Below are 14,617 nucleotides of genomic sequence, written 5' to 3' on the forward strand. Positions count from 1 at the left end.
TCTCAAGTCCTGAGACAGTTCTCTTCTCTTCTTTCTGTTCTCCATGCTTAGTGTTACACACACAGACACACAATGCAAAGATTGAGTAAAATTCTTCCCTTCTTATCTGGTTTCAGGTGTGATTTTCATATTGCTCACACTTGTTACTTGCCACAGGTTAGTTTGAACGAACATCACATGCTTGAAACAAAGTTGTTTACCCACAATTTTGGAAAAGTGCCAACAATTTTGTCCAGCCCATTTTGGGGGATTTGTGTGAAATCATGTCTAATTTGCCTTTTTTTCTCTATTTTTTTTTGTATTGTTCCAATACACACAAATGAAATTAACATGTATGTAACAAAACATGTGTAATTGCAATAATTTTCTGGGAGAAATACTCAATTTTCTAGAAGAATTTCAAGGGTGCCAACACCTTTTGCCATGACCATAGTACAATGACTCTAATCTAGAAAACTGAGGTATAGATTCATCAAACATATAACAATATACAATACAATATCTGAAGCAATCTTTTACTAATGTAGAAGTCATTCCATGTGATGATAACTAAAGCTTTTTTTATTTTTCAATCTGTATAATGACTTTATCATGTTAGGACATCTTGACAATTCACATTTTAAGGTGGAAAGTAGACAAAAATCCCTTGACATCAAACTATAACCTATAATAAGTTATAATGGGCAGCATAGTGGCTCAGTGGTTAGCACCGTTGCTTTAAAGCATTGGGGTCGTGGGTGCAAATCCAACGAAGGACAATATCTGCAAGGTATTTGTATGTTGTCTCCGTGTTTGCATGGGACTCCTCCTGTTTCCAACCACAACCCAAAGACATACTGATAGGGAATTTAGGTTGTGAGCTCTAATGGGGACAGTGCTGATAATGTCTGTAAAGTGCTGTGGAATTAATGGCTTTATGAAAGTAAATTAAATAAACCTATGTAATTAAAAAAAAGAGGAAAGACACAGACAAAAGATGGACTGCACTTCCTTACATTTTTACAATGAAAATCTTTATTACCGTTTATAGCAAACACAAAAACCTAGGCAAAACAAAAAAAACTGTAACATTATTATGTAATACAATACAATCCTATGAGTTATGAACATACACTACCGTTCAAAAGTTTGGGGTCACCCAGACAATTTTGTATTTTCCATGAAAACTCATACTTTTATTTATCAAATGAGTTGCAAAATGATTAGAAAATATAGTCTAGACATTGACAAGATTAGAAATAATGATTTTATTAGAAAGAATAATTTTCTCCTTCAAACTTTGCTTTCGTCAAAAAATGCTCCCTTTGCAGCAATTACAGCATTGCAGACCTTTGGCATTCTAGCTGTTAATTTGCTGAGGTAATCTTGAGAAATTTCACCCCATGCTTCCTGAAGCCCCTCCACAAGTTAGATTGGCTTGATGGGCACTTTTTGCGTACCATACGGTCAAGCTGCTCCCACAACAACTCAATGGGGTTGAGATCTGGTGACTGAGCTGGTCACTCCATTACAGATAGAATACCAGCTGCCTGCTTCTTCCCTAAATAGTTCATGCATAATTTGGAGGTGTGCTTTGGGTCATTGTCCTGTTGTAGGATGAAATAGGCTCCATTCAAGCGCTGTCCACAGGGTATGGCATTGCAAAATGGAGTGATAGGCTGGGTGCCCACGTAGCGTTTTTCAAGCATTTATGCTGCGGAATTTCCGCAGCGTGAACGCTTGTTAAACGCTAGGTAATCCGCACCCCATGGTCCCCAAGGGGATTCCGCATGTTCTATGCACATGCTGCGGATTTTTCCGCAGCGTTTATGCTGCGTACAAAAATCTGCAGCATGTCATTTAATTTTGCGGTAGCGCAGCGGAACTCCCGCCATTGACTTGTATTGAAACGCATAGAAACCGCGACTGTACATTTCTACAAGCGGCTTCTATGCGTTTCTATGTGCGGATGGTACCCAGTTCTGGAGAAGAGAAGACTCTCATCCAGACCTGGGTACCATTCTACCTGTAAAAAAAGAATAAAATAAGAAATAAAGTTATATTCACCTGTCCGGCGGCTTCTCTCTGAATGCCGGCATCGCTTGAGGACCTGCGGTGACGTCACAGTCATGTGACCGCAGGCCCTTCACCGCTCTGCCTCGCGATATGCCGGCAGCCGGGAACCAGCCAGGAACAAGCGCTGCTGCACACACCGGGGCCTCGGGGGTGAGTATAGCTTTATTTGTTTTAATTTTTACGGTTCACACTGTATAAATCCATGCTGTTTGCATGGATTTATACAGTGTGACCTAGTTGTCAAGCACTTTCCAAGTGATGCTATCACCTGGAAAGCGCTTGTCAATCTGCATGCGGAAACGCATGTGAATCCGCATGTGGATCCGCATGTATTCTGCAGGAAAAACGCATGCACAATCTGCATGCGTTTTTTCTGCCAGGGAGATGCAGAAATGCTGCAGAATTTTTCTGCTTCATTTCTGCATCGTGGGCACATAGCCATAGCCTTCCTTATTCAAAATCCCATTTACCTTGTACAAATCTCCCACTTTACCAGCACCAAAGCAACCCCAGACCATCACATTACCTCCACCATGCTTGACAGATGGTGTCAGGCACTCGTCCAGCATCTTTTTCAGTTGTTCTGCTTCTCACAAATGTTCTTCTGTGTGATCCAAACACCTCAAACTTTGATTCGTCTGTCCATAAAACTTTTTTCCAATCTTCCTCTGTCCAATGTCTGTGTTCTTTTGCCCATATTAATCTTTTCCTTTTATTAGCCAGGATATGGCTCAGATATGGCTTTTTCTTTGCCACTTTTCCCTGAAGGCCAGCATCCCGGAGTCGCCTCTTCACTGTAGACGTTGACACTGGCGTTTTGCGTGTACTATTTATTGAAGCTACCAGTTGAGGAGCTGTGAGGCGTCGATTTCTCAAACTAGAGACTCTAATGTACTTGTCTTGTTGCTCAGTTGTGCAGCGGGCCTCCCACTTCTCTTTCTACTCTGGTTAGAGCCTCTTTGTGATCTCCTCTGAAGGGAGTAGTACACACCGTTATAGGAAATCTTCAGTTTCTTGGCAAATTCTCGCATGGAATAGCCTTCATTTCTAAGAACAAGAATAGACTGTCGAGTTTCACATGAAAGTTCTCTTTTTCTGGCCATTTTTAGAGTTTCATAGAACAAACAAATGTAATGCTCCAGATTCTCAACTAGCTCAAAGGAAGGTCAATTTTATAGGGTCTCAAATCAGCCAATCCATTTTTAGCTGGGCTAACATACTTGTGCAAGGGTTTTCTATGGTTTTCTAAACATCCATTAGCCTTCTTACACAGTTAGCAAACACAATGTACCATTAAAACACTGGAGTGGTGGTTGTTGGAAATGATCCTCTATACACCTATGTAGATATTGCAATAAAAACAAGATGTTTGCAGCTAGAATAGTCATTTACCACATTAACAATGTATAGAGTGTATTTCTGATTCATTTAATGTTAGCTTCATTGAAAAAAATGTGCTTTTCTTTCAAAAATAATGACATTTCTAAATGACCCCAAACTTTTGAACGGTAGTGTAGATACATCATACAGTAGATACATCATACCGTTTCCCCCACAGGGAATATATAAGGTAGAGTAGTCCCATACAATATATTGATTATAATAAGTTACAAATGGAGTAACCAATAACCACCAAAATTAATAAAATATCAAAAGCTTTATTGAGAAATTTTAAGAACAAATGATAAGGTAATTTAAAGAGGCAACAAGTGAAAAAGGTACAATAATGATCAGCAAATACATAATTATTCTCAGATGAGGTACATATAAATATATTGCTCATGCCGCTATCAGTGTGTAATTTATGGTACAACATCTAAATCAACCTAATAGGCCAAACCAGAGCCCAAATGATCTGATAATAAAAGTATCTATAAAGTGCAGTGCTAATGTGTTAGAGTTACTAACCACTCAGCCCCGACGCGCATTTCATTTAATGCTTTCTCTAAAACGCTGATAACATTTACAAATTGTAAAGTGTGTATGTCTCACATGTTAGCTGACCATTTATATATACTGTATTACCCCTTTTAGTGTATTTTTTCTTTTTGACAAGAACACTTTATTGGTAGAAGTGGTAATAACCTGGTCTTATATACTGTGCAATAACAGGACACTTTGTTGCTTACAGAATACAAGTCACATCCACTACGTCAGTACTTCTGCCCAGTAAACTCTATTTTCTTAAAAGAAGGCATGTCTGCTAACTTGCAAGTTACTTTTCTTCCATTTGAACTTGGAAAACGCTACTGCATTATTATATTCACAAGTGAAGAGGTAAGGGTTAAAACAATGCTATGAAACAATGGAAATGCAGGACATGTTGTATATACTGTGCATCTCTTTTAACAAGAAGCCTATTGATCACCATGGGTTTAGCCTATCTAACCCCTGTTGATCGGCTTCTATTATTGCCATGAACACATACATATTCCATTACCGTCCGGGCATTCAGATCAATGACCACCAGTGAAATGCATGAAGCATCCGATCCTCCCTCTGGCTTGTGAAAGAGATTTCCAATTAGAAGAACCATTTATGTAAGGGTTATTTGCCCTAATAGCAGTTTTCTTTCATTTTAGTGTCTGTTACAAGACTTAATTGCATTTGCTCTGGCTGTGAAATTGATCAATCAGAAATTCAGGGCAAATGCTATATAGAAGTTACTGCTATTACTGAATGTCAAGGCTACTTCGTTCGGCTTATGTTTTACATACCAGCTTTCACATCCATGAGAGGCAGTGCCAAGAGGTCTCAGGTATTTAAAAGAAAGTGGCCAATGCTTTTGTTTTTGGGAGTTCTGAAGAGTTACTATGCCCTTTTTCTGTCTTTACACAACAGAATTGGCCACTGTCCTAAACTAGGGAATGGGCTAAGTTGATGCTTCTCTGCCTTGTTCAACTTAATTGTAGGAATAACTTAATTGTAGGAATTCAACTTAATTTAGGAATAATTCTAAAAAAAATAAAAAAATATATTTTTTATTGCCCCTTAATGCTGTATACTCTACATCGATGTTGATTGCCAATTCAGAAGCAGTCACAAAAAAACTATTTAACACTCGTGACACTCACAATTGAAGTTTGTTAGATACCTTAGGGAAAATTTTTGTGATGCAAATGTTTTTTTTTATTAAATATTTTTGTTAGGAATGCTCAGAGAGAATAACAGCATTATGCTATGAAATATATAGCAATGTATCAATTAACAGCAAGTCAATCATTTGCATTGTCTCTTCATTCATTCTAATTGCAGCACCAAAGATCAGCCAAGCACTGCACTCAGCAATCTCTGGCGCTACCATTAATAATGAATAGAGAGGCAGTACACATGATCGGACCCCGCTCCATTCAGCTGGAGCTCTGTCCAACTCTGACCACTGGAGTTTGTTATTGTATCAGCCGTGGAAGGTGGAGATTAAAGGGGTTGTGACACCATAAAAAATACAGTTATCCAAGCAGAAAAGGTGGAAATAAATAGTTTTGTAAATTATAGTGATTAAAAGTTATGCTCCAGTCCATAGATAACAAGCTTTTATTTTTTGAATTATGCTCTCTGGTGCCCCCTGGCATTATTCCATTACATCCTCGTAGTGGGCGATCAGCTGGTCGAGTTTGCGAAGTTCCTGCCATCATATGAGGCCCCCCAACTCCCTACCCCCAGTGTGCACAATGTATTATCTCTCACAAGTCTGACAGTGCAAGCTCCCTGCAGTAAGCACAAAGCATGTCTGCGATTCACTCCCTCCTCCCTGCACTCACACAGCTAACCTGCGGGTGAGATCGTTCTGCTTCACAGACTTGTATGCACGGGAAGCGTCTCTCTGGACAGTTGTATGGGCCCTTGTAGCATTCTAGACATATGTATTTTCCCCCCATGTAAAAATGTCCCCCATCTTGTAATAGTGTCCCCATCCTGGTATAATGTCTCCCATGCTGGGCCCCTTCCTGGTATAATGTCCTCATCCTAGTATAATGTTTCACATCCTGGCCCCTCCTGTAGTAATGTCCCCATCACGTGCCCCATTTTGGTATAATGTCCCCCATCTTGTAATATTGTAGTTCATCATGGGCCCCTTCCTATAATAATGTTCCCCATCCTGGGCCACTTCCAGTAATAATGTCCCCCATCTTGGGACCCTCCCAGTAATAATATCCCCCATCCTGGTATTATGTCTCCCATTTTGGGCCCCTTCCTGGTATAATGCTCCCATCTTGGTCCCCTTCCTGTTATAATGTGTCAGATCTTGGGCCCCTTCCTGTAATGTCCCCTACTCTGGGCCCCTTCCTGGTATATTGTACCCCATCCTGGGCTCCTTCCTGGTATAATGCTCCCCATCCTGGGCCCCTTCTTTGACCTCCATCCTGGGTCCCTTTTTGGTATATTTTCACCCATTCTGGACCCTTTTCTAGTATCTCTTCCCTCATTCTGGGCTCCTTCCTGGTATAATGACCCCCCTTCTGAGACCCCTTCTGGTATAATGTCCCCATTCTGGGCCCCTTCCTGGTATAATGTGCCCCATTTTGGACCCCTTCCTGGTATAATGACTCCCACCCTGGGCCCCTTCAAGGTATATTGACACCCATCCTGAGTTCCTTCCTGTAATAATATCACCCATCTCAGACTCCTTCCAGCAATAATGTCCCCCATCTTGAGTCCATCCTGGTATTATATCTCCCTTCTTGGGCCACTTCCTGGTATAATATCTCCCATTGTGGGCCCCTTCCTGTAATAATGGCCCCCATTCTGGGCCTCTTCTTGGTGTATTGACACTTGGTGTATTGGGCCACTTCCTATTATAATGACTTCCATCCTTGGCCCTTTCTTGGTTAATTACCACACATTCTGGGTCTGTTACCAGTATAATCTCCCTCATTCTGGGCCCCTTCCTTGTATAATTTCCCATTCTGGGCCTCTTCTTGATATTTTGTCCCCCATCCTGGGCCTCTTCCTGTAATATTGTCCCAACCTGGTCCCCTTCCAGTAATTATGACCCCCATCCTGGGCCCCTTCATGGTGTAATGTCCCCCATCCTCGGCTCCTTTCTAGTATAACATACCCCATGCTGGGCTCCTTCTTAGTATAATGACCCCCATCCTGCACCCCTTCTTGTTGTATTGTCACCCATCCTGAAACCCTCACACTTCTCCTGAAACCCTCACACTTCTCCAACGCATTTAAAAAATAAAGAAACAATTCTTCTTACCTTCAACCACTGCCATGACTTGTGGCATCCTCTTCTAGCGCCAGACCAAAGGCTGGCAACTGACTTTGTCGTGCCAGCCATGGGTGCTGCATGGTGTCACTGCAATGCCCCGCCCATGATGGGCATGGCGATGTCAGCCATCGGCCTCTGGCTGGCAGCGTGTATTGCAATGCAGGGATCCAGCGGGACTCTGTGCCTTAATATATTTCAGCTGAATGTGCATCCTTGGATGTATATCCAGCTGAAGTAAGCACTGGCAATGGCGTGCCGCCCTCCCGCATGGGCCTGGTTGCAGTCGCACACCCTTTGCGATCTTCATTATTATGCCCCTGTCCTTGTACATCAATCAAAAGATATGGTATGAACATCTCTATCTGTTTATCCTTGTAATACAATATGAACAAGCCATTCTCCGTGATCAGGGTATAGCTCATATTTATGTTAGTAAAAATGGAATATTTAAGGTGGACTGGTCACCAGGTCAAAAGTGGGCACTTTTCTTTCCTTTGCTCCTCTGAGTGTTCAGATTTTTTTTTAATGCACAATATGGTACCAATATGGGGCTTTTTAATTTGTGCTATTTTTCATGGTCTGTGCCAAGGGTAATAATGTAGGACAGCCTATAAGCATGCCCCCCAGAAAATCCTGTGAGATACACCCCCTTTGGTAAGAACCATAAAAATTAGCACTTGATAAAAAGGATCATGTCTCTGGAACTGATTTATCATAAAAAAATAAAATAATAAATAAAAACAAGGGCAAAAAATGAACACATCTGGCCTGGTTATATGTCCTCTTTAAATATACAGTTATGTGCAAAATAATAGCAGTCTAACATCACTAGTGTGTTCAATTACTGTTTTTGGCAAAAAAGATCATAATACACAGGAAAAAAATCATGAGTAGGTGTAGGCGAGTATTGGACAACCAACAGAATCAGCAGTCATGACATGCACTCTGCTAATTGGGTGTAATAGACTCATTTAATGAAAGGGGGGTGTTCTAATTAATAGCAGTGCGGAGTTTAATTAGTGAGGTCATTCATTCTGTGAAGACACAGGTGTCAGTTATGGGCCTCATTTAAAAAAGGAGGGCAGCAAATGTTGTACCTGCTGTTTTAGCCCTTGCACAGTGAGTAAAATGGGTCGTTCCAGATATTGTACCAGGGAGAAAGAACTTTGATCAAGAAGTTGATTGGAGAGGGGAAAACATATAAAGTAGTGCAGAAAATAATTGATTGCTCAGCTAAAAATATTTCCAATGCTTTGAAATGGTAAACAAAACCCAAAACACATGGTAGGAAAAGAGTTACTACCATCCGCATAGATCATAGAATCACAAGAATAGCAAAGAAGCAACCAATGATCAGCTCCAGGGAGATCAAAGAAGATCTTCAGTTACCTGTGAGTCCTGTATCCATCAGAAGACGCCCACGTGAAGCCAAACTATTTGCAAGAAACCCTCATAAAGTACCATTGCTGAAAAAAAGACGTGTTGAAAAGGTTACAGTTTGCCTAAAGGGACACATTGACTGGCCTAAAGGGAAGTGACACAACATTCTATGGACATTTGAGAGCAAGATTGTTCTAATTGGGTCTACAGGCCGCAGACAGTTTGTGAGACAACCCATAAACACTGAATTCGAGCCACAGTACACTGTGAAGACTGTAAAATATGAAGGTGCAAGCATAATGGTTTGGGGATGTTTCTCATACTATGGAGTTGGGCCAATTTATCATATACCTGGCACCATGGACCAGTTTGAATATATTAAAATACTGGAAGAGGTCATATTGCCTTATGCTGAAGAAGAAATGCCCGTGAAATTGGTTTCAACAAGACAATGACCCCAAACACACCAGCAAGCGGTCAACACCCTGGTTCCAGACCAACAAGATTGATGTTATGAAGTGGCCGGCCCAATCCCCTGACCTCAATTTGATTGAGAATTTGTGGAGTGACATCAAAAATGCAGTTTTTGATACAAAACCTAAGAATGTAAAAGAACTGTGGAATGTAGTCCAGTCAGCTTGGGTTGTAATATCTGTCCACAGGTGTCAGATGTTAGTTGACTCCATGCCAGGGAGATGTAAAGCAGCCATCAGAAATAAAGATTACACAACTAAATATTAATTCAGTAATTAGCAAAAAAGTGAAATCTGTAAACAAATTTCACTTTATACAGTAAATATTCGAGTTTGTAAATGAAAATGCAGACACTGCTATTTTTTAACAGCCTATTATTCCTTTTTCTTCATTTTCAATTTATAAATTGATATTTTGTTCATGTTTTCATTTGGATTTGAATGTGCAGCTCCCAGTGCCTTTGTGTATATGGAAATAATGCTAATATGAGGAGTGAGTTTTTCTCAATTGTTTTAAACACACTGCTATTATTTTGCACATAACTGTATAATGCGAGAGAAAAATAACTAATCCTTGTGTAAGACTATTTTATACTATGGAAATTAAATGTAGTCATAGAGGTGGCCTGATAAAATCTCAGTAAAGTTAATCTAGAGGTCTCCTACCTGAGACAGCATTTCTGATCAGTAGCGTGAAAGTTACCATTAATCATTTAGAAAAGGGCTGTCACATTATATGTACAGAGTGTGAGAAGGGGAGGGAAACATCATCGACAGACAACTTGATTGCAGAGATATGAGGCAGCTTCCAGTGTTTATTTAGGATGTTTGAGAGTTACATTACAGATAACGCAATTTCTGTGGTTAGCTATAGTGACAGAGATTACAGATAATCGATACAATAGTAATACATTCCATTTAATCTTTTGTATTGCCCCCTTTACTTAGCTAATAACAGTTTTCAGTTACATTACTGTTGGCTTCCACGAATCCATTTTCCAAAAAGACTCTATTAAACAAAATACTTAAGATTTTGTGAATTATGTTGCCTTTATTTTGTCATCTTTGCCCATTACTGTCATTGTTTTCATAAAATGTGTAGTATGCATGATAAATGTAATTAAGAATATATTTGCAATACATTCATATTCTGGAAAAATACAGAAAAATACGTGAAATTAGCAGAATTCATGTGCCATGGTTATACTTCTGTACTCATTTAACTTGCCGTTCTTCTGATTTCAACATATCTTAGTGAGAAAAAACCCGGTGACACTGCAATGCTGTTTTATAAATTGTAAAAAAAATATATCTCTGTTCAGAGGCACAAAAAAGAGTTGTTGTGAAGAATTCTAATTTACATACTTATTTTTCCCTGCACATTTATTCCAGATTGGGGACTTTGTATACATGATTGAAGGAATGGGTACTCTGCCTCTGCCTTCTGCCATCACCCCTGTGATTAGCCCAAATGTTTTCAACATGAAAAATAGAAATCCAGGTATTTCATTTGCTTTTCAATTTCAAATACAAAAGTAAATAACAAGTGTTGATTGATGCAATTAATTCAAATTTTTTTTGGTCAGAACACATAGTTTGTAGAGATGAACGGATCACTTGAAATTCGAATTTTCTGGCTTCGCCAAATTTTCCCCTAAAATTAAATTTTTAGAAAATAAATTTGTATAGATCTCAATACTGTAAAGTGTTGGGGATAGAGAGAGAGACCACAAGAATAATACATTGTGTTTCAATATTAGCTGTATAATTCACTTGAACTGTGAATGTGGAGATGGAGCCAAATCCTTCCCGACCCATGTCACAGCGTCTGTGACATGGAGGGATCGCGCCCCTGCAGTACCTCATATGTGGTCATAAACCACTGTTTGGGCGCATGGCAGGGCTCAGAAGGGAAGGAGCGCAATTTGACTTTTGGAGCTAATTTTCCATTCAAAATGTGAAATGGCGCTCCTTCCCTTCTGAGCCCTGCCGTGCGCCCAAACAGTGGTTTATGACCACATATGAGGTATTGGTGTACTCAGGAGAAATTGCCCAACAAATTTTAGGATGAATTTTATCCTGTTACCCATGTGAAAATTAAAAAATTTAGGCTAAAAGAAAATTTTTGTTAGAAAAATTAAAATGTTCATATTTTTCTTTCATGTTGCTTTAGTTCCTGTGATGTACCTGAAGAGTTAATAATCTTCTTGAATGTAGTTTTGAGTAGCTTGAGGGGTGCAGTTTTTGGAATTGTGTCTCTTTTGGGTGTTTTCTGTCATGTACACCCCTCAAAGGGACTTCAAATGTGATGTGGTCACTAAAAAAAATGGTTTTGTAAATTTTGCTGGAAAAAAGATAAATTGCTGATGAACTTTGAACCCTTCAAACTTCCTACCCCCCAAATTTTTTTTTTCCAAAATTGTGCTGATGTAAAGTAGACATGTGGGAAATGTTATTTATTAACTATTTTGTGTCACATCACTCTCTGGTTTAGCAGAATAAAAATTCAAAATTTGAAAATTGCGAAATTTTCTAAATTTTTGCCAAATTTTGGATTTTTTTCACAAATAAATGCAAATATTATCGACCTAAATTTAATACTAACATGAAGCCCAATATGTCACAAAAAACATTCTCAGAATCGCTAGGATCCGTTGAAGTGTTCCAGAGTTTTTAATTCGTAAAGGGACACTGGTCAGAATTGACAAAAAAGGCAAGGTCTTTAGGGTCAAAATAGGCTGGGTCCTGAAGGGGTTAGCTGTATAATTCACTTGAACTATGAATGTGGAGATGGAGCCAAATCTGTCATATCCTGTGCCCGACTGTGCTTCACTGGGAACAGCTGATCGCTATTTATTATTATTATTTATTTTTAGAAGAGAGAGCCCTGCCCTTGCAGGCTTAGAGTCTACAGGATAATGGGGAAGGAGACAGTAGAGTAGGCGTTTTCAGCAGCTACACTGGTGGTGAGGTTGAGCAGGGTCATTGAAGGCTGTAACCTTTCTTGAAGAAGTGGGTTTTTAGGTTCAGTCTGAAGGTTCCAAGTGTGGTGGATAATTGGATGTGTGCACAGAATTTCAGAGGACAGGGGACACTCAGGAAAAGTCTTGGAGGCAATTGGGTGAGTAACGTATGAGTGTAGAGGAAAGAAGGAGGTCTTGGGAGGACCAGAGGTTGTGTGTTGGAAGATATCGGGAGATTAGTTTGGAGATGTATGGAGGAGACAGATTATGGATGGGTTTGTAGGTCAGCGATAGTAGTTTGAACTGGATATGTTGGGGAATTGGGAGCCACTGAAAGGATTTGCAGAGGGGAGAAGCATGGAAAGAGGTGGATTAGACAGACAACAGAGATAATGACAGACTAAATAGGTGCGATAGTGTTATCAGTGAAGCCACTGAGGACGGTATTGTAGTAGTCAAGGTGGGAGATCATGAGGGCATGCATTAACATTTTAGTAGATTAAGGGTTGAAGAAAGGACGAATTCTGGAAATATTTTTGAGTTGGAGGACAGGGCAGAATCGAGCATTACTCCAAGGCAGCCGACTTCCGGTACTACGGAAACTGTGGTGTCCTTAATTGTGATAGATAGATCAGGTAGGGGGGTTAGGTGAGATGAAGGAAAGATGATGAGCTCCATTTTGTCTTCCTTAAGTTTTAGGAAGCGAGAGGAGAAGGATGATATGGCTGATAGACACTCTGGGTTTCTGTGTAGCAGAGAGGTGACGTCTTGCCAGAGAGGTACAGTAGTTTAAGAAGGTATTCACCCCCTTGCTTTTTACCTATTTTGTTACATTATAAACTGCGTTTAAATATTTTTGTAATCCGATTTGTGTGTGATGCATCAGCACTAAATAGTCTAAGTTGGTGAAGTGAAGTGAGAAAAATATAGGCATCAATTTAATTTATGGCATCAAATAACTAGAAATTGGCATGTGCATATGTATTCACTCCTTTTGCTATGAAGTCCCTAAAATTTTCTGATGCAAGCAATTAAGTCACATGCTTAGTGAAAGGAAATCCACCTGTGTGCAATCTAAGTGACACATGATCTGTCAATATATATACACCTTTTCTGAAACACCACAGAGGCTGCAATACCATGAAGCAAGAGGCACCACTAACCAAACAGCACCATGAAGACCAAGAAGATCTCCAAACAAGTCAGGGACAAAGTTGTTGAGAAGTACAAGTCTGGGTTGGGTTATAAAAAAATATCCCAATCTCTGATGATCCCCGAGAGCACCATTGAATCCATTATCATCAAATGGAAAGCACATGGTTCCACAACAAACCTGCCAGGAGAGAGCCGCCCAACAAAACTCTCAGCTCAGGCAAGGAGGGCATTAATCAGAGAGACAGCACAGAGACCAAAGGTAACCCTGAAGGAGCTGCATAGCTCCCAAGCACAGACTAGAGTATCTTTCCATATGACCACAATAAGTCATACACTCCTTTTATGAAAGAATGGGCAGAAAAAAAAGCACAAAAATTGTAAGGCTCGTTTAGAGTTTGCTAAAAGACTTGTGGGAAACTCCCCAAATGTATGGAGTAAGGTGCTGTGCTCAGATGAAACCAAAATCGAACTTTTTGGCCACTAATATAAACGCTATATCTGGCAACAAACCAACACAGTTCCTCACCCCAAGAACACCATTCTCACAGTGAAACATGGTGTTTGCAGCTTCATGCTGTGGGATGTTTTTCGGCAGCAGGGACAGGAAAAATAATCAGAGTCAAGGGGAAGATGGATGGTTCAAAATACAGGGATATTCTTGAGCAAAACCTGTTTCAGTCTGTCAGTGATTTGAGACTGGGATGGGGGTTCACATTCCAAGATAATGACCCACAGCATACTACTAAAGCAACACTCTAGTGTTTTAAGGGGAAATGCTTAAATGTTTTAGAGTGGTCTAGTCAAAGCCCAGACTTTAATCCAATTGAGAATTTGTAGTCAGACTTGAAGATTGCTGTTCACCAGAGGAAACCATCTTACTTGAAGGAGCTGGAGAAGTTTTGCCTTGAGGAATGCGCAAAAATCCCAGTGGCAAGATGTGGAAAGCTCATAGAGACTTATCCAAAGCGACTTGCATCTGTAATTGCAGTGAAAGGAGGCTCTACAAAGTACTGACTGTAGGAGGGTGAATAGTTATGCACACAAAAGTTTTCAGTTATTTTATTCTATTTGTTGTTTGCTTCACAATAAAAAGAAAACCAAATGTTCATAGTTGTAGGCATGTTCTTTACATGAACTGATGCAAACCATCAAGAAAAACTGTGAAATTCCAGGTTGTGATGTAGCAAAACACGAAAAATGCCAAGGGGGTGAATACTTTCGCCAGCCACTGTAGATCTGAGTGTCATCTGCTTATAGGTGGTAATGTAAGCTATGGGACTTGATGAGTAGAGATGGGTAAACCCGAACAGAAGTGTTCACTGTCTGTACCGGTCACTGTTTGTTACTGAGAGAGAGAGATTTTTTTCAATTTT

General features: G+C 39.9%; 1 protein-coding gene across 2 annotated transcripts in view; it reads left to right on the forward strand.

The window, feature by feature from the left end:
- CFAP47 (cilia and flagella associated protein 47) overlaps positions 1 to 14,617 on the forward strand; it is a 1,117,227-nt gene that overhangs the window by 492,510 nt on the left and 610,100 nt on the right. For both annotated transcript variants that reach the window (XM_073664712.1, XM_073664711.1), the window contains exons 43-44: positions 4,187 to 4,332; positions 10,519 to 10,627. In XM_073664712.1, the coding sequence (XP_073520813.1) occupies positions 4,187 to 4,332; positions 10,519 to 10,627 (255 nt within the window). The remainder of the gene's footprint in view (positions 1 to 4,186; positions 4,333 to 10,518; positions 10,628 to 14,617) is intronic.

The sequence above is a fragment of the Phyllobates terribilis genome, unplaced genomic scaffold (assembly GCF_046119375.1).
Source record: "Phyllobates terribilis strain yellow unplaced genomic scaffold, ASM4611937v1 Scaffold_2__4_contigs__length_985480577, whole genome shotgun sequence".
NCBI lineage: Eukaryota > Metazoa > Chordata > Amphibia > Anura > Dendrobatidae > Phyllobates > Phyllobates terribilis.